This window comes from Pomacea canaliculata, linkage group LG10 (assembly GCF_003073045.1).
Source record: "Pomacea canaliculata isolate SZHN2017 linkage group LG10, ASM307304v1, whole genome shotgun sequence".
Classification (NCBI taxonomy): Eukaryota; Metazoa; Mollusca; class Gastropoda; order Architaenioglossa; family Ampullariidae; genus Pomacea; species Pomacea canaliculata.
In genome coordinates, this window is record NC_037599.1 from 22,843,621 (window position 1) to 22,869,183 (window position 25,563).

Here is a 25,563-nt window from a genome sequence, read left to right on the forward strand (position 1 = left end):
AAGGGAATTAATGAATAAATTGGTTTAAAAGTTGGTCAACAACCACAAGCACGACACAACAAAGAGGCAAATACAGAAATAACATTCCTAGCTGGTCAGATGCAGACTTCCATCTTGTCGTGTCCAAACCTTTTTTTAAATTTTTGGTAAGAACCAGAGCAGAGAAGTCTAGTCATCATGAAGAGCAGAGAAGTCTAGTCATCAAGCCATTAGCAAAATGACAGTGGGGAGATAACAGCTAAGTTCAACGCAGTAGGACGGACACGCACCTTGTTATCTCGCTTTGGTCACGATGGATTCCCCGCAATATCCGATTGTGCGAGTCTCTGATCAGGTGATTAGAAGGCCAGTGATTAAATCTGGTGTACACCAGAAGGCTATTTATTATCGGATGTGTATTTCCAAAGCCTATCATCGCCTGGATTGCGAAAATTGATTTCAAAATATTCTCAAGAATTTGAGTCAATAACGTTTTCTCACAAACTTACAGACATTGCCATACTAATTAATGTCAATACACTAAGGTAATTTTTCAAAAAAACTGATAAAACGCAGAATGTTAAATCATTATGTATACAACAAAGCTGTGCAATGTTTCAGATTGTAATGAAGCATCGTGTGTCTGTGTCCACATCGACAAGGACCTGTCAGCTATTCAGTAAACCCCGAACAAAAAAAAGCAATAAAAAGCAAAAACAATTAAAAATTAAAATTTTAAATAAAAAACAAAACAAAAATGGAAGCTAAGTCTAACCAAAACAACAACTAAGAAAGTAAGCCAAACAAACAGCAAAGTGTTGACAAATTGCAAACAATGTCAAGAAAGCTTTGCACAGAATTCGGGACCACACAAATAAAAGTTGAGAAGGACGCTCCGCGGTCGTGTTGCTATCTCACTTATCTTCGGAGTTCATTAAAAAAAATCTCTAGTAATATTTTTTAAGAACCAAGGCTATCACATTAAAAAAAAGCTAATGCTGTACCGAGGGCAAGTTAAACTGTGTCCTTATTCACAATCAGCCTAAGTACGTGTTCATGTTCTACTAAGGTGACCAGACGTTTCGGGGGCGAAAGCGGGACACGTGCCGATGATGGTGTCGTCACCGTCAAAAAACGCCGAAAAAATTGATTTTTAAAGACAACCGGGACATTTGATGGACTTAGCCAGAAAGCCAGAAAGCGGGACATTGGGCGTCGCGCCCGATGAGCTGGCGGGACACGAGGTCTAAAGCGGGACGTCTGGTCACCTTATGTTCTACAATTTAAATGGTATTTGATAGGTGCAACTGATAGCGCAATATACCTGAGTAATTTACCGAGATTATAAATTCTTTCCCAAACAGAAACACAAGCTTAGAACTGTTGGAGCTGCTATAATGGAACTGAAGACATGGAACGTTGTAGCGCTGATGCTATGCAGGTAATTAAAAGTTCTTAATAAATAACATAAGCGCTGATGCTGAAAAAGGAGGAGGGCTGGGCGTGGAGCCAGGTAAAAACAAATCCTTGCTACAGTTAATACTGTAGTCGAATCTAAATAATAAATAAAATAAATAACAACATGCAACGAAAGCTTAATAGTTTTGGCTTAAAATCGGTTTAAAATATATAAATTCATTATATATAGTTGTTATTAATAGGCCAAGATTTTGAGCTGCATTTAACCTCGTCGTCTTGATCCGTGACACAGTACTGATAGGAATAGTCTTGGAAGAGATATATTTAATTTTTTTCAAACCAATGATCGAGCGAAAATGCTCGATAGGTCAATGTTTTTTTTTCCAAAGGCAGACAATAGAATAATGTTTACTCAGTCAAATGGAAATTTGGCTTAAACAATAGATACTGACGTTCTGAATCATGTCGGATCAACATTTCCGGTGGCCAGAAGATCGTTTACTTACGCTAAAACCAGGTCTGACGCGAGGCAGGTAGTCCGCCATGTTGTGACGTCACTGACCCATCGAGAGTTGTCTCCCGAGTAGGTAAAGATCCTTTTCCGTTTAAACGGCTTGCACTGGCAGTAAATTTTGTGCAGGTCCTGGCACAGAAAGGAAGCTAGTGACCCGCACCCACCCTGACTTTCAAAGGACGTACTGAAGACGCGTGTTTACAGTTCTGGTCAACTGAGCCTCTCTAGAGATCGCAAGCGATTTGTGCTTTTCACAGACTGTTAGCTATAAATCAAGGGAGTGGTGGCCAGTCGGCAAAACTGATAAAAGTATTCACACTGTTCTCGTCAAACTCTGACACTACTAAATTTTATCATTCATCCGGTTCCAAGCTGTGTTTTGAAAGCGATTGTAAGTAAATAATCATTTTGTAAACCTAAATTTTCGCCGGACAGTAGTCAGAACATCATTATCTGCATTTTAAGCCCAACTTATCATTTGACCACTGGCTTTTCAAGTCTCTGTCAGTATTATCCTCAACTACAGGTGTTATAAAATAAATAATGGAAGTGGAGGACTAAACACGTTAAAACAGTCTCAACTCTTAAAATCGCTTATAAACATTTTGTATAACCATGGAACGAAATTCAGGTACACTATTGACTAAAACAACCAACTTCGTATCAAAGCACTGAATAATAAACAGTATCACATACAACTTCAATAAAACCTGGGATATTATAACTTCTACGAACACTAATGAGCGATAATTGCCTATAGCATTTCCTGATTACTAAAGCAGCTTAATTTGCTTAATTTGTTAAGAAAGACGGATAATCACTGTCAGTCAATACCTAATAATGTCGGTTCATGTATTTGCTAAATGATAATTGGATATCAATGTCTCATTAGAAAGAATTTAACTAGTAACAATTACGAAACAAGAAACAGAGTGTCTTTCAACCATTTCCATATTTTAGCACACTGATCTTCGCCCAACAACATTGCAACTGGAATGGGATACACAGATAACCGATGCCAGTGTTTCCAAGGTTTCAAAGGAGGAGACTGTAGCGTGGACTGCAACTGTGAGGGTCACGGGACCTGCAACTCAGGTGAGTTACTAACGAACTCAGGTGAGTTTGTGACGGAGAGACAGGACCGGGTGGCTGGATGGACTTACAGACGGGTCTATGTCCAATCAAAGATTCAAGGACCTGATAACAGTCACGAGTTTACCATCATGTCACAACTAGAACGCGTTTTTCTCCTCTTAATATTCCATTCATTCGTTCATTCCAGAGCGGCTAAGGAATAATATTACCTTTTTATCTCAACCCACCGTCGTTAATAGGGATCGACTGACCCATAACATGACTATAAAATATTCCGCCTTGTTTTCACAGCGAATTGTTTAGACAGTTGCTGAGGACAAACGCCGGTAATTTTCTACTGTAGTGGTAATTCTACCTGGCTCAGGTAACAGCCAAGTCTACGGGAAGCACGGCGATGCTCGTGCGACTCAAGCGTTTGTTTGCGCGTTCAGGTCTTGGGATCGCCACGCATCCTGTTGAGATATTCACCTGCGTGTTTTATCTCGGTGCATCTGCTATTATACTGAATTGAAGTTAAAGAAAACAGGACTCCAGGACTCTTGAGTTCCATTGCAATCAGGATGAAAGATGTTGTGACATTTGAAACTAATGTCGAATGTTAGTTACTCGAAGAGCAAGACCATTTATTTGAAGACACTTCCCAAGGGAAAAAAAAAAACCATATTTAACTCTTTGTTCTGATTTATGTTGTGTTTAGATTATGGTTCGGCTACATAACTTTAAGAAATCAATGTACACAACAAAACATTTTACATGGAAAATTCGACAAACTTCGGAAAACGCTGAACTGCTCAAAGGCCATTCTTAACACGACAAATATGGCCGATAGTTTGACCAAGTCTGGAAAAGTCTTTTATTTAACATCATGCTGAACACGGTCAAACATACAGCAGTACTATCAGTAAGAAAGACCTTTATAATTGTTTTTTTAAACTTTATTTCTTAGACGGAACGTGCAACTGTGAGGCGGGCTGGAAGTGGTCAGCGTCTGAACACAAGTGTGTCTGGGACTGTAGCTGTCCAGCTGGTGAGAGATAATTTTGTTCTTATATTTAAGACAAAACATTAATATTCGAAGAAAATCAACACCAAGGGAAGCTCAAGCTCCTAGAGGAGCATAGGACCATGAAGAAAGTGTAGTCGACTAATTATCGTCTTCAATGACCGGTCTTTGACAGGTGTCCAATGCATCGCACCTGGAGAGTGCGGCTGTCAGGCCATTGCCAGTGGGGCGCGTGCAGGAACGGACAATGCATCTGCTACGAGGGTTACAAGGGAGAGGACTGCTCCCAGTATGATGCCAACATGTAGGCGACTTGTAATTTTATTGCTAATTTCACGAATTCTGTTCTGTGCATGGATTTAAAGATCAGGTAACTAAATTCTACCGACATTCATACATTCCTCTTTTCAGAAGAAAACAAAAAAGTATTAAAAATAACAATGACGACATCGTTCTAGATGATGATGATGATGATGATTTGAATAAGGCAATTATTAAAAGTAAAATTGAATTTGAAGTAACACCGTATTCTGTTTAGAATGCAGAACAAGGGGATAGATATTGGCATCAACATAGGAGGCATTAGCTACTACTCCTCCGAGCTGAAGTGGGTGGACGTGGCTAAGCAGTCACAGGAGTGGATCACCCAGAGACAAAGTCGCAACGACTGGGACACTCAGGAGCAGAATAAGGTCAACTGGCGACCTGATGGCTATCCCGCGAGTCTCGATGGCAAGTAGAACAGCATTTCCACAAAATACGAATATTATTCTGGGAGCCAGAAAGTTTTCTTCAGTTGAGACATTCTGGCTTGAGACAATTCCTCTCCAGTCTCTTTCCTTCTCCATCCTGTCTCTTTTCTTTCTCACTATCAGTTTACATTCAGTACTTACTCTTTTCGCAGCCATTTTCCTAAAATATTGTGAACAAATTGTTCATTGTGACGTCATTACATGATTTGCAGCGGACATGCGCCTCGCGAAGCTGTTCCTCCGTGGTTTTGGTCAGTACGAGGAGAGGGGCAACTATACCATTCTCTACGATGGCGAGGGCATTCTGGAGTTCGGGCTCACAGAACAGCACATCATCCACGACGGCAAAGGTGCTTGTCTAACAAATTTAAATTACTTTAATGAGTGTAACGGTAAATATTTTACACAGATTTTTATATACTCTTTACTAGAAATCATCATTTTTTTTCACAATATGCACGTAGCAATTATACCTTTTAATGTAAATATATTTCAAGGTCTCAAAATAGAGCGGTGGCTGGGTGATGTTTAAAATGTTACATGTTGTTTACAATGTTAGATGCTTCTTCTAAAGGTGGATGCCTAGTAGGGAAGATGCTATACATACAAGTTTTATTATTGAAACAAATCATCGTCTAGTCAACCAGAAATCGGGAGACATTCTCTTCACTTGTCCAAGGGTTTACGTTCATATGTCAACTCACTTATCCACTCACTCATGTCTTTTTCTGCAGGTAGAATGGTCATAAATTTTCCTAATATTAACGACGGGGGAATTCTGCTCAAATTAATGGACAACCAATCCGGCCAACCCTATCCGTAACATCCGAGTGATTCCTCCTGGTTACGAGAACACTTACGAGCGCTTTCCTTTCCATCCTCTGTTCCTGGAGTTTCTCCAGCGGTTCTCGGAGATCAGGTTTATGGACTATCTTGCGACAAACGGTCATCAGGTAGTGTTACAAGACTTTTACCATTGTTTTTAAACTCATTTTGTGCTTGTCGATCCTTCTCGAAAAAAGAGGGTAGTTTTGTAAAAATCCTTCAAAAATATTTACTTAATTTTAGAAAAAAATTGCAGTCCACCAGTGGTGAAGTCCATTAGACATTAAAAACCTTAGCGAGGCTAAATCAGAATGCAAATTTTTGGCAACATTTTTTTTACTTTTATTTTATCCCCCATCCTTCGTGGAACCTTGGTTGTCACCAGATAGTTCACTTTAATTTACATGCTGCGTAAAAGTTTGCTGAGCGTATCCTCTTAGAAGCAACTTGACATCTAAGACACGCCAGGTTCATGGAAGCGGAAATGCCGTCAGCTTAAATTTTAATGATTCTCTCACTTGTCCTTGCAGCCGGAGCCGACGACGTGGGAGACGAGGAGGCCGGTGAATTTTCACACGCAAGAAGGCGCCAGTGGCGGCTCCATCGAGTACTTAGTCCAGCTCGCCAACACCGTTGGCGCCAATCCCTGGGTTTGCATTCCTCACGCAGCAGACGACAATTACGTCAGACAGTTCGCCACGTATCTCAAGCAACATCTGAGGCCTGACTTGAAGGTAGAAGAACTTACATTGAAAAACAAGCCGAGCTGCTAGTCACCCTCGTAAATGTTGCTTATGTATTATTATATTAGCAAAAAGATAAAATAGTATTATGTAGCGTCAGGGGATAAAATTATATAAATGTTTAAATAAATTTCATTTGTAATGATTTAAAGTGACAGTAAAAAAATGTAATGCTTTACCTTTCAAAATGACAGAAACAGGAGCAGTAACCAACGCAACGTAGGTTTTACTGAAATAAATTTGAGTGCTATACGTGCTGTACTATAATAAGTCTGCATGAATTAATTTTAAAATATGAACATTAATTTTCCTGTGACCTCAGGATCTCTAGTGGCTAGTATATTAGTAAGTGAAACTACTTTGCGATGTGAGGGCACGATGCTGAGAACGATTGGAGCGTGGAGGTCAGGGGTTACGATCTGGCATTCTGAATGAAATCATCCAACTTTGTTTTATTCCTAACTATATGATTTGACTTTTTTTCGCTCCTAAAGGTCTACGTGGAATATTCAAATGAAGTGTGGAATGGAATCTTCAGACAGACACAATATACTGGAGAAAAGGGTAAGGTCATGTTTCCCAGCGAACCCGGATGGAAAGCAGGGATGAAGTATTTTAACGTGCGGGCATCAGAAGTGGCCTCGATTTGGAACCAGGTGAATAATCGGTTGGATTTATTTTGGGTTTACTTGCAGCACCTAGGAAGTAATCTACACGTTAGGACATCCACATCTAGGGAAAGACTTGATAATAATAATAATAATAATAATAATAATAATAATAATAATAATAATAATTTTTAAAAAAGCAATAATGATGAATGATGTGCTGGGTTTAGACGCTTGAAATTTATTTTCACTGCGCATGCAACCATGTTGGCGCTAAACACAAGATTGACGATGGTTTGAAGGATTCCCCCTCAACTTGCTGTGAACAGAAGTCGTTCATGTTGTGACAGGTGTGGAGCTCTGAAGCGCGATCGGCTGACTAATGTCTACGCCTGGCAGACAGGCTACCAGGACTACTACCGCCAGGCTCTGGAGGACCTTGGGGACCGCAAGACTAACTTTCCAGGCCATGGCCATCACTGGCTACTTTGACTGTGATGGGGCTGCAGGAAAACACGTGGGTAGTCTTTGTGCTTTGCTTCCACTGGAACCAAAGAATGAGCGAAATAATGAATAAATAAGAGTCCTTTGAAAAGTAACAATTTATACGTTTTCCACCGATATGAACGGACCCTGTTACAAAAAAGTATGACTTGCATGAATTCGTAAACCAGTTTCTCTCACAAACCTCACGAAGGAACAAGTTACAGCTAAGTTATACAACTTCTAGTACTGGCTGTTCTTTTCTTCAGGCCAGTGAACTGCCGCACATGAGCATGCAGCAGATACAGCAGCTGTGTGTAAATGAACAGGCCGGCACACGGGACTACTTCAGACACTACATGGATGTGGCACAGGTCAAATTTATGGAATAACATGGAACTTAGGAACTTTAGACAAGGAGTCGTCAGTGTATTGAAATTATTTAAACAACACAAAAATGTAAAGATAATAATTAATTAAGACTTTGTCAAAACTAAATCGTGCAATCATTGTAACATTTGTCTTTTGGATAAGAGAAGAAAAAAGGAAATGATGATGATGATGATGATGGTGAGGGTGGTGGTGGTGGTGGTGGTGGTGGTGTGGTGGTGGTGGTGTGGTGGTGGCAACAACAAGAATTAGAGATGAAGAACCGTGGGAATAAAGAACAGAATGATGCAGGTTACAATAGTACCACTGATGATAACAATCTTGTCACAGGCCAATGGCTTGAAGCTGGTGATGTACGAAGGCGGGCCAAGTGTGATGGAAGAGGGCGCCATCGTCAGTGGTGCCAACGTGCAAGCGGTCACAGACAAGGCCATCGCCTTCAACAGGGACGACGCCATTCGTCGGCCGGTGCAGGAGCAGCTCAACATCTGGTTGGACGTGGTGACGAACAACGCGCGCAACAATAAGCCAGGTGAGCACGCTCGACAAACCCTCGGCAGCTCCTCACCTGGCGAAGGTAGCGAAGCCTGGTGGTGGGTTAGTTAACTTCCACTCTGGTGGGAAATTAGCTTACCCTATCCTGGTTCGAGATAATAATAACAACGATGACAGTGACCATGATGACAACTATTAACGACGATAATAACAACAACGATTGTAATGATAGTGACGACAATGAAGACGATGATTGATAATGATATTGAGGATCTAGTAACTAAGTGGTTTATTACTAAGCATTTGTGGCAATGAGTGACGTGGCTGCTGATCGTGATTCCTGTTCTTAAATTCTGAACACAGGCGGCTTATTCAACTACTTTTCCTCGACGGGCACGGCCAGCAAGTACGGGAGCTGGGGCATGGCTGAGTACACGGGGCAGGACCTGGCCACGGTGACCCAAGTGGCTGGCTGTACAGAGCTTCATTTCCGACAAGTACCCCAACAACCTACTGGGCCCCAAGTGCTCCTTCGTCAAAAGCCGGGTGTCGAGCCAGGCGTTCGGGTGTTTTGCTTCCTCCAGTGGGCGATACACTTGTGCAGAGACCGCTGATAACGGGCGAACGTGGACGGTAACGATTCTGTGATCTACTGTGTTTTATTGTGGTATTATTGTGACACGGTATTTAGTGGCAATTCTCAAAAAAGAAAAGCTTTCTCTATTATACGGATCTCATTGTTGAGTGTCTTATGTGTGAGTGACAATTAAAAATAGCGGATAACAGTTTCGTAGATTTTGACTTTGATCTCATGCTTTAAACACTGCCGATGATGATGATAGTGTGCATAGTATGATGGTGTAACTAGTTACCTTCTTATTTTGACAAGAATCTTCCCAGCCTCGGCCAGAATGAAGCCGATCACGTGACCCTTGACGGCGTCGACCCCGCCAAAGGAAAGCTGTACCCCGAGTCACAGACAGGAGAGCCGTCATTACCTACCACGTATATGACCAGCGATCCAGGAACTGGACAAAGTAGGTTTTGTGAAGATATGTAAAGAAAAATCTAAGTCGTACCTGATGAATGTCGACAGGGATGTGGCATTCCACTGCACACAACAGAACAAAATAAAATGGAATCGCAGTAGTTTCTATTGGTTAATATTGTTGCACATATTTGAAAGCAGAGCAGACTTTTTTGTAAATTTTTTGATGACTTGTTTGTGCAGGATGCAGAACTTCCAGTATTACACTGAAGTGATGTCTCCCTCCGTGGTACCTCGGTATCCTGTCGGCGCTGATCACGGGTTGTCCGCCAACGAACACTGTTGAAAGAATACATTATGAGAACCATTAAAGCCAGTTTACACGCTAACTCAGACTAGTAAATAAATCGAAACCACGTCTTTGTTATTGGTTACCAAACATTAGTCGTGTGGATGAATTCATTGTTGATGAAAATTTCCTTATCTTTCGTGTCAACTAAGAACAAAAGAAACGTCACTCACATCTTTATCTATATATATATTTAGGAACATTACAAATAGTTGTATGAGTTTTACAAAAGAAAACACAACGATGCTTTACTGTTTCAGAACTGTTAACATATGAATAGACCAGACTGTCTAACATTTCTGTATTTCTCTATTTAGTGTTCTGTATTCCAAGTGTCTGTAAATAGAACATATGTGTATGTGTCTGCAGACCGTGTAGTTCATCATATATATCACTCAATAAATGACAATAATAACTAATCAATTACCTGAAAAAAGCATAATAAATGCATATGTAAAGAAATTTCTTAAAATCAAATGCACGAGCAAAGTTAAGCCTTTGACAAGTATGGGAATTGTGATGGAAGGAGTAAAGTAGCACTAAAATAAAAGACATTGACTTATTCCTTATTTCACAGTTTTATAAACACCAAAACATTTCTGTGCTGACACCTTTCTCCTGTTCTTAATAAATCGTAGACATTACGGTCTGTCGTATAGTGTGAAAATAATCAGAGAGAAGAAGAGAGCTTTCGCTTCGGTCTATGGGAGACAACTTACCTTTAGTCGTCTGTGTCAAGTTTTCTCGCTTACATCCCCTGAACAGTTTAAAGACAGTTAACATTAAATAAATTCTAGCAAGCGCACCTGTATATAAGGTGCTCCCTGTAATTTAAAAAACAAAAAAAAAAAAAAAAAAAAAAAAAAAACAAAAAAAAAAAAACCCCAAACAAACCAAAAAAAACACAAAAAAATTAAAAAATACTTTTTTCAGGAATAAGCCGAACTTGTTCATAAACCGCAAATATTTACAACTTAAAATCTGAATCGTTGGTATTTCGTCTCGGTTACAGCATGATGAGGGTGTGTGCTTCAACAACGGATCTGAATGCTTCAACTGTATGCGGCTTTGATTTTAAAATGTAGACAGTTAACACTGTAACAACGTGAACAGTTAATACTTCAACATGGAACTCATCGAAGGATTAATTGAAATCTGAAAAATCCTGAAACATCCGCGAAGATGGGGAAAAGTCGAGGCTAATAGCCCGAAATTTAAGGTATATCGTTGACATTTATAAACCCTACATATAGTCAACTATGTAGCTCATTATCATCATTGTTGTCGTCATCGTCGTCGTTATTATCATCAGATAGTACATATTAATATATATTATATCCAATAGTTCAAACATGGACAGAAAGTTGTAAAGTATTTTAAAGCTGCAAGCTACGTGATTTACACATTTATTGCACTCCTAAAATAAGATAATGCTAAGACAAATATACTGCCTACATCAGATAAAGTCTGACGGAATCTTTCATGAAGGTATCGGAAAGATGGCGAAGTCCAGTCCAAGGCTTTCACAAAATTTTTCATCAAACTTAGTTTGATGTGAAGGAGTGGTAGCAGGATTTTGCGAGCCTCGAGGAGAGCTGAGTTCTGGATATTCTTCTCTCCATCTCACCATATGGACGGTCTCAGTGCAGACGATATGTTGGAGTAGACTATTCTCGACTTCGTTTGCTTTGTCATCCCGTTTATTTAGTTTGTTGTTACAGTCGTACTGGATAGATGTACACGTGCAACAGAAAATAAACTACAAGAAATATCTTCAAAACGACAGTCGATACATAAATTTCCTGGTCATATTCGTGTCCACCACACCACGATACTAGAGATTAGGACCTTCTTAAGTCAGTAATACTTTCAGTATTAACCAGTGGTATGACAACTCCAATACTACAGACAAGCTTTTATTTCTGTACCCATAATTTTTTACACTCCACATAGTTCAATGAGTTTTTGACTTATTCTTTCTGATTAGAAAGTAAAATATTCCGATTAGAATGATTCCAATAAAATTGAAGTTTTATTATTCTTTACTCTTGATTTCCTTTCAAACTACATAGTTCCATGAGTCATTCTCGTTATTTTTTATTTGCATAAATAAAATGAAAGTAATATCATGTCACCAAGTATATACACGCGAATTCAATTGTTACCATGAGTTTAAGCAATACGTGTTTAGAATTGGCTTACACATCACAACTAGGAATTTCTGATTTAATGTTTATTAACCATAAAGATCTGGTTCAGGAGTATGTGTTGACATGTCAGTCAATTGTGCTTAAATTCGGTTCTCCATCGTGTTTTCGTAGCCATTAACTCCACCACCCCTCCCCCCACACACAAACACACAAACACACTTTGTTCACTCATCAATGTTCGACGTGTCTAGTCACTGGTGTCTTTTGAGAACACAAAATACTTTTTACGCTTTGTAACATCATTTGGAAAAGTTAAATTATAAAAATATTGTTAGCTCTTCATGTTCTGAAGGTAGGTGCGCATGTACCATCCTGTCTTCAAAGACAAAGAACTACAGCAAAAGTACTGCAAATCAACTTGAAACATTGCCATCGAGTGGCTCGGTCCTAATTTTTTTTGATCAGCTTAATAAGCCAGGGAATGGGATGATGCGGATATCAACAGAGTTAAGCCTAAAATCAGCGAAATGGTGTTTTATTACTTAGACTAGTGTATTTGAACTCATTTGAGAAGTAAAATTATACATTTATCCAGATACTGATGAGCACAAAAGCAAAATCACTCCGATTCTTCTTTTCATGCCGGTCGATAAGAAAACAAAAATATTTACTGTTTCTAGGCACGATGCTGTGTCTTATTTTAAAAAAAATTACAATCACTTTTTCTTTCTCCATAAAAAAGGTGGGTGTGAAATATAATGAGGTCTGAGTGGAATCTATAAAAATTATGAAGCCAGAGAAAAATTTAATTGAAATTCAAATAATTATTTTCCTATAAACATCACAATAAGTTTACAATTAAAATACTTTAAACTAATGTTGTAGATGCTCAAATGACGTTGAAAGTTAATAGCATATTTAAATATATTAATGTATTTCAATATTTATTTTAATGTAAAAACTTATGTGATTTATATGAAGATAATTATTTGAATTTCAATTAAATTTTCGCCGGCTCAAATTTTTATAGTTAAAATTTCATTTTAAGGAGGAAGCGTCGGGGATTAAGTGTTTGGGGATTAAGTGACTGGGAACCTATATATATATATATGAGTTTTATATAAAATATCTACTAAACAGGATGTTGAAAGAGGATTTCATTTTAGGGTGCCATGGATTAAAATGTTCGGACATGCATGCATAAATAGTTTCCTAAGTCGTTTATCGCTCTTCAGTCAGTATTCTATTTGAAGATTGGGAAGGATTTTCTTTATCGTTCACTTTAGAGAAACTTTAAGGGAAATCTAGAATATCCGACAGTATCTTCTTTGCCATGATTAAACTCTCAGCAACTACTTAGTAGATTAAAAGTGATGCCTGCGTTTTTCTCAAATGTTAATGGAACTGTGCAAATGTTTCTTTGAATATTCAGAGCGGAAATGTTGTTCCAGCAAATGACTGTGTGGCTACACTGGGGAGTAGGACTTCTCTGTACTGTCTCTGACATACAGTCGCAAATCAACGAGAGATGTCTCCGAGAATGGTCTCTGTAACAGTTGTGGTCATCCTTCTCTTAACTGGGAGTAAGTATGCAACGCTAGTGTGTAAAATTTATTTGAAATATCAGATTATAGACTTTAAAAACTTTAAAATCATAGAAAGGTTCAGTTTTTAATTTTTTCAAGCACTGAACATTCTTCGGTATGAATTCCTGTCTTACACTTCCTCTCTTGGCTACTTAATAAAACTCATAATCGTCGTATGACAAACCAATGATTTGACCTGCATATTGTACATATGTGTTTCTTTAACTTCACAAGTCCGCAAACGAGTAATGAATAATAAACTTAAAAGATATAAATAAATTTACAAATAAAGTTACAGGATGCACTTATCCACAGTCCGCAATGCAGATATCCCTAAATGTCAAAAATAAAACTACCTATATGTTTAAACATGTTATCGCCACTGTCACATCAAAGATATCTTGTGTCATTTTCATCGTTACATATATATATATACCAACATTATTCACCTGTTTGTATATCGAAATTTAATGTAACATGTTTACAATTGCCTTGGAAAAAAACAGGCGCATCTCAGACAACAGAAAGCTGTGGTTCAGACTGGGTGCTTCTCAATTCTTCCTGCTACCAACTGTCTCTGGAACCAAAGAACTGGTTTTCAGCCCTGGCAAGCTGCCAAGAAAAAGACGCCGATCTGGTGTCTTTAGAATCATGGACAGAACAAGTAAGCATCCGGCAGCGAAATTAACTGTTTTCACAAATGTGTCTAAAAAGAAATGTGGGTGTTGGATGCTTCATCAATGAGCCATGAGCTCATAGTCACTTTATAAGGGGACAGAGTACAAGGTCTTGGGGTCATGGCATCCAAGTAGTCCTGTTCTCAACGAGTGGTCACTGATGTCTTTGCGATGATAGAAGACAGTCCTGACGACTGGTTGACGCTGACCTTGCGATGTGATTCTCTAGCTTAAACATCCGGGCTTTTTCTCGAGTCTATACATCCAAGGCTCAGGTACTTTGGTCATCACACATCAAGGATTTTAAATAACTAGCCAAAGTGATTAGCGATGTTGTCACCCACAGGTGATCATTGACAGGTAGAAAAAAATCCAAACTGATGATCCAGTTACCTTCACCAAAGATTTTAACACCTTTACGCTCATTACTGTGACACTTTCTGTGATTTGATTATGGCCTACCCTACAATGTAACATAAGATTATGTTTAACACATTTTAGCATTAACGTGTCTACTGTATGTCTATTTTGATGTTTTTTGTTCCAGCTACTATATTTTTGCTTAATTGTTTTTCTTTCTGCTTACATTTATATCCTTCTGTCCGCTTTGTTGTTTTAATTAACAATAGATGTTTATAATTATTGTTATTATTTTAACTAATTAATTGAAATATAATGTCTTAGTCTTAGAGTATAGTTACTTCTTCCAATACTTCTACCCTTTGGAACCCCAAATCGCTCTTCTGGTATGTATACCAACCAAATTCTCTGTGATAGAAAAATGGTAGACCTAGTTAAGCTTGATAGATTTTATGATATAGAGTACAACACAAACATTATGTAGCCTTGGTAATCTGAAACAAAATATCAGGCAGCAAACTTGTATCGAATCATAACTTATACAGGAGTAAATAGACATTTAGTTCTTTTCAGCATGTTACCACCATTTCATCAATATTTTCATGATGTAAACGGAGTATAGGGCTACAAATAAGTACTGCAATGCTTTGTTGTATTTTATTGTCACTCTGAAATAAAGAAACTGTCAGAGATGGAACTGCTGCCTCTGAAGGAAACCTGTGGTAAAACTACAAAGTAACTCAAGTGAAAGCAAGGGAATGTCACCTATGATAACTCATCTTTCTCAGGGAAATCATGTAAGCTCAGCTTTATATAGAGTAGTGGTTCCTAAGGCTCTAATTCATACACATTTGTCATTAATATTTTCATCACTTTTACAAAACATTCCCTTATTGAAGTGCAACTTTTCTGTAATAAAGAAGATTTGCATCAACAAAAATTTTAAATTAAAACGAGTGAATTAAGAAAAAAGTGCACGATGATATAAATTCAATGAGAAAAGATGATAAAAGACCTGATGTGATCAGATGACCCAAACCTGCTTCTGTAGATAAACGAGACTGACAGAAAGAAAAGTTCGGCCCTTATTGCGCGATCCCACGTATTTGTTAAGATCTGGTGTGAATTAAATCTTGAAAAATAATCAGTTTTGAGAATTTCATTAAAGTCAATATTTCTCCTTTTACTTTGGATGCTGGCAAATGTTCCTTGATTAAAGATTGTGGAACGAGGGCGAGCCCAACAATGTAAAGAGTCACGAGGACTGTGTGGAGATGTACCCTTCGGGCAAACTGAATGATGCTCCCTGCGAAGGGCAACAATTCTACATTTGTAAGAAATATTTAAGTAAGTACCGCCAGTTAGAAAGAAAGGTTTTGAACTAGAGGCACGTCGTCTTGGTTTGCTTCAGCAAAAACTTCCAGTCAACCCAGCTGCTAGGGGACAACCTTTTACAACCTTCACGCAAAAAACCTCACCTTTTATTCCATTTGTCAGTAGCTATGACAGCTGATAACATCTGTATTAGTCATTTATATACACGTATGTATACAGACAGAGAGAGTCAGCCAAGCACACATATATCCATATGAGGTTAGATAATAGCGTTTACATACTCATAGTCTATGACACATTCGTTTCCTTGCGTAGAGCTCGATATCGACTCTAGGAACAGTTGTGATACGAACTGGATCATGATCTTGGATTCCTGCTACAAGATTTATAATGAGGCGAAGCCTTGGATAGCTGCACAGAGAAGCTGTAATGAGGACGGCGCCAATTTGCTGACGTTGGAGTCTTTAGACGAACTGGTATGCGACCTTCATACCTTCAGGTTTCTAGATACTGAATGATCATTTAGAATGCTTTACTCTGTTTATATGTCCACCTGTGTACAAAAGTATTAATTAACTTTTGTCTGAAATGCAATTGCTCTTGCTTACTACTTGACTTTTAAACAGAAAAAGAACAGAGACTAGCAGTTTTATTTCTAACTGTTTAATGTTTTTGATCTCATTTTTCCAGAAGGCAAACTTGCTTAAATAATTTATTTTAATGTTTTCATAGGAAAAGTAAACATTAGTTTATCTTCTCACATGTAAGTGCACATTGTTGTGTAAGAAATGCTGCGCTGCTGACATTTCAAACTTTAGTATACATTATTTACTCACTGCATCGCCACTTGTTTGGCCTGAAGTTGCAGGTCAGGAACGAGATGCGTCGCATCAACAGTCAAACCCATTGGTGGGTGGGGCTTCAGAAGATATCTGATGGCAAGTGGCAGTGGTTTGGAAAGCCTCCGATGTTATCCCCTGCAGTAACGTGAGTTACCATTTAATTCATTTTAAAGACCTTATCTACCTCCATACCTGTCTACATCCTTTATTCAGACATTCGCCCTCTTGGTAAGGCCTTGCAGATCGCTGCTGGTGCCTGCCATCAAAGCTATGATTTCATGCTTGAAGATGTAAATACATTCTTTGTCCTGTTTCACATCTCCTAACCCTTCTAACTTTTATTTATCCTTGCAGACAGTGGAAGAAGGACGTGCTCATCACAGAGGACTGTCTGGTGATGGACTCTGATGGTTTTCTGAGTGGCATGCCATGTGATTCCTCTCTGTTCTTCATATGTGTGAAATCAAGTGAATACTCAAGAATTATAATCTATATTATCGTTTTAATGAAGTTGATAAAATACTAAATATTTAAAACATGATGCCAACAGGTGATCATAACATGGACGAAGGAATTCACGCCCATCGTTGACTAAAGTGTCTTGTGATGCGAATAGTGTGTACAAGTGTGGGTGAACATGTTGTAAGACCAAAGATGTAAAACTGCCAAACTATATTTAGTGTAGAAATAATGATGTTATACTGACACAGATAAATTGTTGCTAGTGTCCGGTATTTGTCCTCACTGACAATGAATGCTTGTGTGAATAATGATATTGAAGAGCATCTAAAAACATCAACCAGGTCATTTTCTCTTTATTTGTAGACAACTGTGAATCTGAATGGATCAACAGATTCCCTTCCTGTTACAAGTTGTCTAGTAAGACCATGTCGTGGTCTGGTGCCCAAGACAGTTGCAAAGCCGAGGGAACAAATCTGCTGATCGTCAGAACTTTAAGCCAACTGGTCTGTAGTGTAGACAAACACAGTTCAAGAAATAGTTTCAAAAATTTCTCTTGGTCTTTCTATATTAGATTGGCTAACAGGGTAACAAATGCTGTCAATGTCATGTCTGGGACTATATCGTTGTTGAAATCGTGTTACTATGAACATTAATACACAGGCTTGTAGAAGGTAGACTACAAAATTATGTTAGATTTTTCAAGAATATAAGAATTCCTCTGTGTGTGTGTGTGTGTGTGGTTATCATTTAGTTCGTATGTATCTAGCACCTTCGTTATCGTCTGATGATGACATTTTACTGTGAGATACATTATGTGGAATAGTGTTGTGTTGTCATTTGATTATAAATAATAATAATATGACATTTTTTTTCTATTCCCTCTCCAGATAAAGATACAGAATGATATTGATATGAAGACTTCGCCATGTTGGGTAGGAGTGCGAAGGACATCTCCAAGTAACGAGGAACTGAAGCAGGACAAGGTTTCTCAAAAGTGTGGAATGATCACCTCGAATAATTCACTGGTCTTCACGGACTGCACAGCATTTCACTCCTACATCTGCCAAAAAACTCGTAGTAAGTGGGAAACATTTTTAGCAATTCACAGGCATTTTAAACATAAGCCCTAGCAGCATTGAAATAGTCCCATATGGGTCCCATAAAGATTGTCCATATGATCTCGAAAATGCGGTTCTGACTGGATCTCCTAATACAAGCAACTACTTTAGCCAATGGCAGACGTGCACAGCCACCGCGGCCTGCCATTTTCAAATTTTGTTTCTATTCGCATTTTGTTCTCCTGCAGCGATCCGAAATTTAAGTGTTCTCCAGGATAAAATTGCAAGCAGCATTCGACTGTTCAACAATACAGTACGTTTATCTTAACTTATACATACTCTAAATTTAATATACTAGTTATTTATTAATTCCAACAATGTCCAAATTTTAATGCAGATCAATACCACGTTCATAGGAGAAGGATAGAGCAACGTTCAGAAATACATGAAAGCATAAATCAAAGTTTTCAAGAAAGAAGTAAACGGCAGGCTCAGCAGTTCTGAACCCTAGCAATTTGATAATTCTTTAGTCGTAATTAAAGATGCAGAGAATTCGGAGCTTGTTCAGAATTTCCTCCAATAACTTGTGATTACGATTTAACTGGCGATATTTCGATATTAGCATCCATTCGCGATGGTTTCAGCTTCGCAAAAATCTAGATCAGGATCAAAACGAAACACCTCTCCCCAAGCATCCCAGAACACTGTTGAAAACCCCCCCAAAGTTATACATTGATCTGTAGAAATAGTTCTGGAATTATTTCACCTTGGACTTAAAGAATCTCTGTCTAAATCTAGTTTGTTGGATTATCATAAAAGTACTTCTTAAGAAAAATTAAGGTAAGATTCCACTTCAACACATTTTGATCTTCATTATCCAATTTGAATTGTTCTAGAAGATCATCTATCTTGTTCAGCTACTTTTTAATAAATTTCTTAAAAGGGGTAAATTCATGGGTACAGGGGGGTTTACCGCCTTTAGCCTTTAGAGAGGAAAGAAAATGTACTGGCTGTGTTGTGTTAACACCTGCATTTGAACTATCAGGCAAATATGCTATTACACATACATATTTTATTTATGTTTGCTTTACATATTTATTTAACAGTGATGACAAAGAAATAAGCTTTGCATATTAGAGATAAAATGCTACAAACTGCATGTGTTCAGCAGATGCCTTATTCCATTTGTTGAGTTTTTTGAAGAAGCAGAAGGTTTAAAGGGGCCAGTAGCTGTAATTCCAGACAGCTGGCTTGCTAGCATTTTTAAAAGATTCCAGTGGTCACAGGATGTGCAACTGGCCACCAAAATCTGCAAGCTTCATTATTAAACACAGATTCCTCATGGCCCATGCATCCAGTTTGCTGCACAAGTCATTAAGTAAGTGCAATTTTTTTATTTCATAAATGAATTTATATTCAGAAAAAAATTTATGAAGCGTGGTGAGCATTGTGAAAATGACTGCTAACACCATTATGTACTGCAGGAAAAAGGAAGGAGATAAAAAGATGCATATCTGGACTGTTGGAACACTGTAGCAGGTACTGTAACTTTGGTTATTATGCTGCACTATAAAAGTGTAGTATTGTTAAAGGGAAATGTATGATATACTTTTGTTCTGGATTGGTGAAATTAATTTGGCTACTTTTTTAATATTTCCATGAAGGTAAACTACCAAGCAGCTAGCCAAATCTGCGAGAGATTGAAAGAAATGTCGCAGGTGGAGAGTGATGACACAAATACTCCCAATCAAACAAAAAGCCACGGATAACTCCGATTAGATTTTGGTCAGTTTTCATTTTCTCTTCTAATTTTAGGATCTTTTTTGACATTGTAAGGGACACAAGGCTGCTGTCAATTTCCTGGTAAAAATAGCATATTTAAAATGATAAACAAATTTTTTCTTAATAAAATGTTTCTTTAAAAAAAATAAAGTTTTTTAACAAACATATCAACAGCTCTATAGTTTTAAATTTACTGAGCTAAATAAGTTTATGCAAATATATTCATTTGACACAGAGATGCACAGCTAACAGACATCGAAGGAGAGAAGAATGCCGAGAATCACTATGTGAGGACCATTCAATGCAGAAGTGTCCACCACCTTGCCATACTCTTCTGCCGCCAGTAGTTGTCAGCCCTAGGGTTCCCCAAGTAGTAGCTATCGACAAGTACATTTAACCTTTGCTTCACATCTCCAACACTCATTCTCAGTTTTTTCATCCTGCCAGCATAGGGACCCACAACCCCTTGGAAGGTAATTTGAAGTCATTTTGGTTTATAATCATTTAAAAGTTTGTTACTTTCTTACTCTCGGCCAAGACTTATTAACAGTGTTTTGTGAAATATAGCCAGAAGTGGAAAATCCCAGCCTTCTTTTGGCATAGTGAAAAAAAAATGAAATAAATATGGATCAGATATCAAATAGATATATGACAAATAGGAAAAGCAACCAAGAGTAGTTATATTTTCCAAGCATTGTGAATTATAGTGAAGCCAGCAAAGATTACATCTTATATGTTTTCTGCTATTGTGTTCGTTGGTTCCAGCTCAACTAGAGAAACCTGGGACAGCAGCAACTGTCTTTTCTGGAAGAGATGAGAGGTGATATAAAAGATGTGAAAAGGAGGCTTCAAGGATGGAGAAACAACACCAGGAAAAGGAGTGACAGGAGGAAACTGCCAGAGGGTTCCAGTTTCCCTTACAATCTTCAGAGGATGTTGACCATCTGGAGTGGGATTGAAAGACTGACCCAGGAAAACGGACACACTCAGTATGTGCTGTATTCTGATTTGTTAGTAGGAGGAGTCAAATCTATTCTGCTATTCCCTTTGAAGGTTTTATAGCATTTATTTATAGAACAAATGACATGTTGCAGTACTAAAAAGTAACAAAGGCATTGTTATGTTGGCATGATTACAGCTGATAATAAATTTTCTGTAACAACTTCAGCTTGTTACAGAGAAAAATGGGAAATTTCCTTAATGGTTTTTCATCCATATTTTGTTTTATAATACTAGTTCTCATAACATGTATCATGATACTGCCCACAGCAACTTTATTTTAAAAAATGATGTATGCTTATTATTGTCTGTTTCCAGGAATGCCATTTGACGATGGGTGGAATATTCACTTTAAAGCACGGGTGAGAGCATACTATCTGTGCTATTGTCAACTGACTCAGCCCGACAACTTCGGTCGTGTTACACAACATCAGTGGTCTGAAAGAGAAGTAAGGGACTCAAGAACAAGGCACTCCTTATTTTACAAACAGTTCAGGGTAAGGATTTAAATATTTGACTGTGTTTTCATGAGATTAAAAAAAACATTACAGGGAGACAACTCTAGCCTGGCAAACTTTTCCTACCTCATTTCATTGTGATCCAATTACATTTGAAAATTAAAATAGGACACACGTTTTAGCAGTGTCTAGTCCTTAATCAGCTGGTTAACACTGTGTAGAAAGGAATGAACACAATAATTGATAGACATCTTTAGTTTCGCATGTATTGGATTTTTAAAAAAATCATATATGTCCAAGAGTGTGTGCCTAAAGAAATCTAAGCAGTTCCACTTGTAGTTCCTTTCCTGAATTATAAGCTAAAATTGTTATGGCACTTTACATATCTATATGATTTGCTTTACCTTCCTTTTTCTCATTATATTCTGGATTTAGGGTCGGTGACCTGCAATTAAGTGATTACTTTTTTATGCGGACCTCATATTCTTATATTTGTTCTATTTTTAGATGCTGCAGAAAAGGTTATCCTGAAGTACAGATGCTGACCCTGCAGGTGTATACATCAATTTGGTTAGGCTGGTGCTCAGGATCAGAGAATAGCAGAAGGAAGGGGCTGAGCACAGCCTGTACAAGTCAGTAAATTGTATGGGGGACGACGAGTGAAAGCTGTACAACTTTACCTGCAGAAAAAAAGACTGTTAGTTTTAACAAGATTTTTTTTATCAGCTATTATAAAAGTACAAGTTTTAAATTTGCATATTTTTTAAAATGGTTGTAGTTAATACCAGAAGCTGCAATCCAGCCTGGAACGCGTTATATTTAATCTCGTGGATTTTATTTATTATAAGAAATGTCTGTTGAAGCTTTAATCACTCCCTTTGAAAGCAATTCGTTCATGCTCATCATTTGATATATTGTAATAGATCTATTGAACTTTTCTTTGGGAAAAAAATTCTAATTAAGTAAAACTGCAATTTAATTTAATGTTTTGTCAGTGGATACTTGTTTTTGCTTCTTCTACAACTCATAATCAAAAACGAGTGTTGCTTTAACATGTCATGAGGAAAACATTTTTATGCATTAAATGGACAATGCTTACAATTGTTGTATATTTAAAATTATTTTTTAATGACCTTGCTTTTTATCCTTTTTCACAGACATTTAATCTCTTCAATAAACGTCAGTAAAAGACAATCATCATGTTTTTTTTTTTTTTTATTAACATTTGCATTTTTTGTGCACTTTTTTGCTGCTTAATAATCGAATCATGGAAACACTCTTATTAATCCCATTTGTTTTGGCATTTATAAGGTTATTTTGATGATTTGGGTATTCAATGTATTCCGGAGCCGTTTAGGACGGCAGGCGGGGAGAGGGGTGATAATGTGGGGGAGGACGATTTTTATGTATCTTTCCATTTTCTTGTTTTTTTTTTTTGTGACTATCTTTCTTTTTCGATCAAATACCTAAAAATACCAATAATATCATCAAAGAATTCAAACTGGATTTATCTGGGATCTACCCGGTTTTTACACACACACACACACACACACACACAAAACACATATGGGTCCCATGCTTTACCCGTTTTCACTCTCGGCCTGAGACCCATATGGATTTGGCAGATGAATCCCGGGTAAATCCCATATGGGTTCCTCTTTCAATGCTACTAGGGAGGAAGTTATATAGAGGGAATTGATAGATTTCTACAATTTTCCTAATATTTGCTACTTCTAAAGAGTATAACTAAGTAAATATAGTTTTCAAGTTAAAAGGTTAAAAGGATCAGAATTGCCAATGTCTTTGATATCACTGCATTGTCATAATGTTAGTGTCTAAAGGTGAATGACGATACATGGCTATCAACTTTTCAATTTTCGAGAAAAAAGGAGTTGTAGATTGTGAAACCAAAACTAAAAACACTAAACAGATTTAATACATTCTACTTTTGTTTTAGCTATTATGTTCAGATCATAAAAGAAACTTTCTGTGTGACACATGTGATATGAAAAGTTACAAAATCTTTTTTTCTAATAAAAGTGGCAGTAAAATGTTACATAAGTGTAAGCATGCCTTCAGTATTCATTCCTACCCCTGAACAGCTGAACTACTGTCGTTCCATCCACAGATTCATCCTTTGATTATTCACACACATTTGTGTCTCCCCCACTGCCTCAAAGTAGTGCTACTTCCTGATAATTATACTTTCGGTTAAGAGGTCTAATTTAGGTATAATTTAATCGTATTTAATCCATGTACACTTGTCAACATTTCACTGCACATTTCAAAAAACTTTGTATGCAATGTGCATCAGTTTTGAATTGCATTGTACATTTTCCAATTGATATTTTTGGAAATGTATATTATTACACTGAAATTGCTCCAGCCACACGAATTTGCAATTAGATGATGCAGTAAATATCTGTAATATGATACTTTAAGGGCTCAGGAAAGATGTATTTTTAGGGTAAAGAAATTAATGGATAAATGTACCTGTCATGTCTGCAACTGTTTGTTCAGTAAACACAACACAAAGAATACTGAGGAAGTAAAATGTTCTACCTACAACAAAACTTCTGTAACACTCATTGTGAAAAAGACCAAAGAGGAACAAAATAAATCAACGAATGATTTTTTCAAAGCAAATTCTCGTAATCGAACCAACAATGTTAAGGTATGTTTCTATCAAAGTCAATGTGCATAAATAATAAATATAATTTTTATACATAGTTTTACACATAAGCTCTGATAAGTTCCTAGTGTTATTGTTTATAACAAAGTGTGGTAACAACCTTACTTGCACCAGCCGTGGCTTAAGCCTACCCTCCCCCTACTCCTCTTGGGATATACGGATATTACATTTCTACTGAAAAATGATTCTTACTTAATTCAAACTATACAATATCATTTTTGTTAACAAATATAAGTAATGATGAAGTGTTGTTTTCATAGTTTAAGTAGTAAGCATTTTAAAACAAAATTTTGGCGACAATAGTTCTTTATTCTAGGAGGATATGAACAGTAAAGCAGGGTGAATTTTTTTTTGTAAAGTGGGGATTAACTGAAGTTAAATTGATAACAACTACAAAAAATCATGAAAAATGACAAAGTGTTAGAATGAATGTACAATACGAGTAATCAATTATATTTACAAGAGTTTGTGTACCTGAAGTCAGGAAATCCTCAGATGACATTTATTCCATGGTCATTTAATGTGGGTCTTTGTGCGAAGTTTCTGCGTCGTGAATAGAAGGCCCGTTTGATCTTGGGTTTCGAAAGGAATGTTTACACAATTCCGGTTTAGAGATGAGATGGTGATGAGATAGAAAACTAGCTCACAGAGCGCTCCTCGAGTAATTAAAAAAAAATAAAGTGTCTGGTTAAAATGAGAGTACGAAGCTTCAGAGAGATAGGTGTATTTTCAATCATGAATAGCATGGATAGTCTGAAGCTTAAACTAAGACCTGTTACTAGTGTAAGACAGGAAGGCAGAAAAGGAGAGAAGGAGGAGTAGATAACCTTCCCTTCTTTAATGACTCATTTATTTATTTCAGACAACGGTCCCTGCTCTTCGTTCGTGCCCGAAACAATATCCGGGTGTGCGAAGTTATTTCAAACCAAATCTTTTTTTGTTATTTTTTTGTTTGTTTTTTTGTGATTTACACCAACAAACAAAAACATAACATGTCTATGCTCTTTTGTGTGTGCATGCACACCTTCTTTTTAATGCTGTATAGATGCCACAGTGTTCAGTCCTAAACACATTTTTGCCAGTACTTTTTTTTGTTTTGTTTTTGTTTTTGTTTGTTTTTTTTTTTGGTTGTGTTTTTTTTGTTTTACGACATTTATAGGTCAATTTTGCCTGTGAATTTCTGATACAAAGCAACTTTGTGTAATGTGTTTGTTTCATATTATAAATACATTATTGGTGAGAAAAATAAAAACTTGAAGAAAAAACCCCCAAAAACATAACAATGAAAGTGGACCTTAATAATACAGAAACATTTCCATGCATTTAACATACAACTATTACCATGTCAGCTACAGGGGGAGATCCTTGGGGGGTGACACATCCACTGGACTACCCCATTTCTTAGACACTATACACCCTATCCCTGACTAATTTCACCATAACAAAAAATCAGTTCACTACAATTCTTAAAGTTATATACCTTTTAGAGAAAAAAAGTTATTTTACAGTGTTATATAAT

The 25,563-nt window shown here is 37.3% G+C and overlaps 3 protein-coding genes across 3 annotated transcripts; all 3 read left to right on the forward strand.

Moving 5' to 3' along the window:
- The first annotated feature begins 1,205 nt into the window (after nt 1-1,205).
- On the forward strand, nt 1,206-4,736 carry LOC112573893. Its single transcript, XM_025254573.1, has 5 exons — nt 1,206-1,420; nt 2,873-3,007; nt 3,954-4,034; nt 4,186-4,314; nt 4,549-4,736. Exons 1-4 carry the CDS (start codon nt 1,391-1,393, stop codon nt 4,303-4,305), a joined length of 366 nt encoding a protein of 121 aa, XP_025110358.1. The 5' UTR covers nt 1,206-1,390; the 3' UTR covers nt 4,306-4,314; nt 4,549-4,736.
- A 237-nt stretch (nt 4,737-4,973) lies between these two features.
- LOC112573892 lies at nt 4,974-9,727 on the forward strand. The gene is made up of 10 exons (XM_025254572.1): nt 4,974-5,112; nt 5,497-5,715; nt 6,118-6,321; nt 6,825-6,986; nt 7,289-7,455; nt 7,691-7,795; nt 8,142-8,343; nt 8,670-8,939; nt 9,196-9,343; nt 9,538-9,727. Exons 5-8 carry the CDS (start codon nt 7,321-7,323, stop codon nt 8,918-8,920), a joined length of 693 nt encoding a protein of 230 aa, XP_025110357.1. The 5' UTR covers nt 4,974-5,112; nt 5,497-5,715; nt 6,118-6,321; nt 6,825-6,986; nt 7,289-7,320; the 3' UTR covers nt 8,921-8,939; nt 9,196-9,343; nt 9,538-9,727.
- A 5,380-nt stretch (nt 9,728-15,107) lies between these two features.
- Nucleotides 15,108-18,441, forward strand: LOC112573802 (C-type mannose receptor 2-like). The gene is made up of 8 exons (XM_025254407.1): nt 15,108-15,151; nt 15,636-15,763; nt 16,067-16,227; nt 16,614-16,738; nt 16,948-17,060; nt 17,419-17,558; nt 17,943-18,132; nt 18,362-18,441. Exons 1-8 carry the CDS (start codon nt 15,108-15,110, stop codon nt 18,439-18,441), a joined length of 981 nt encoding a protein of 326 aa, XP_025110192.1.
- Nucleotides 18,442-25,563: the final 7,122 nt, after the last annotated feature.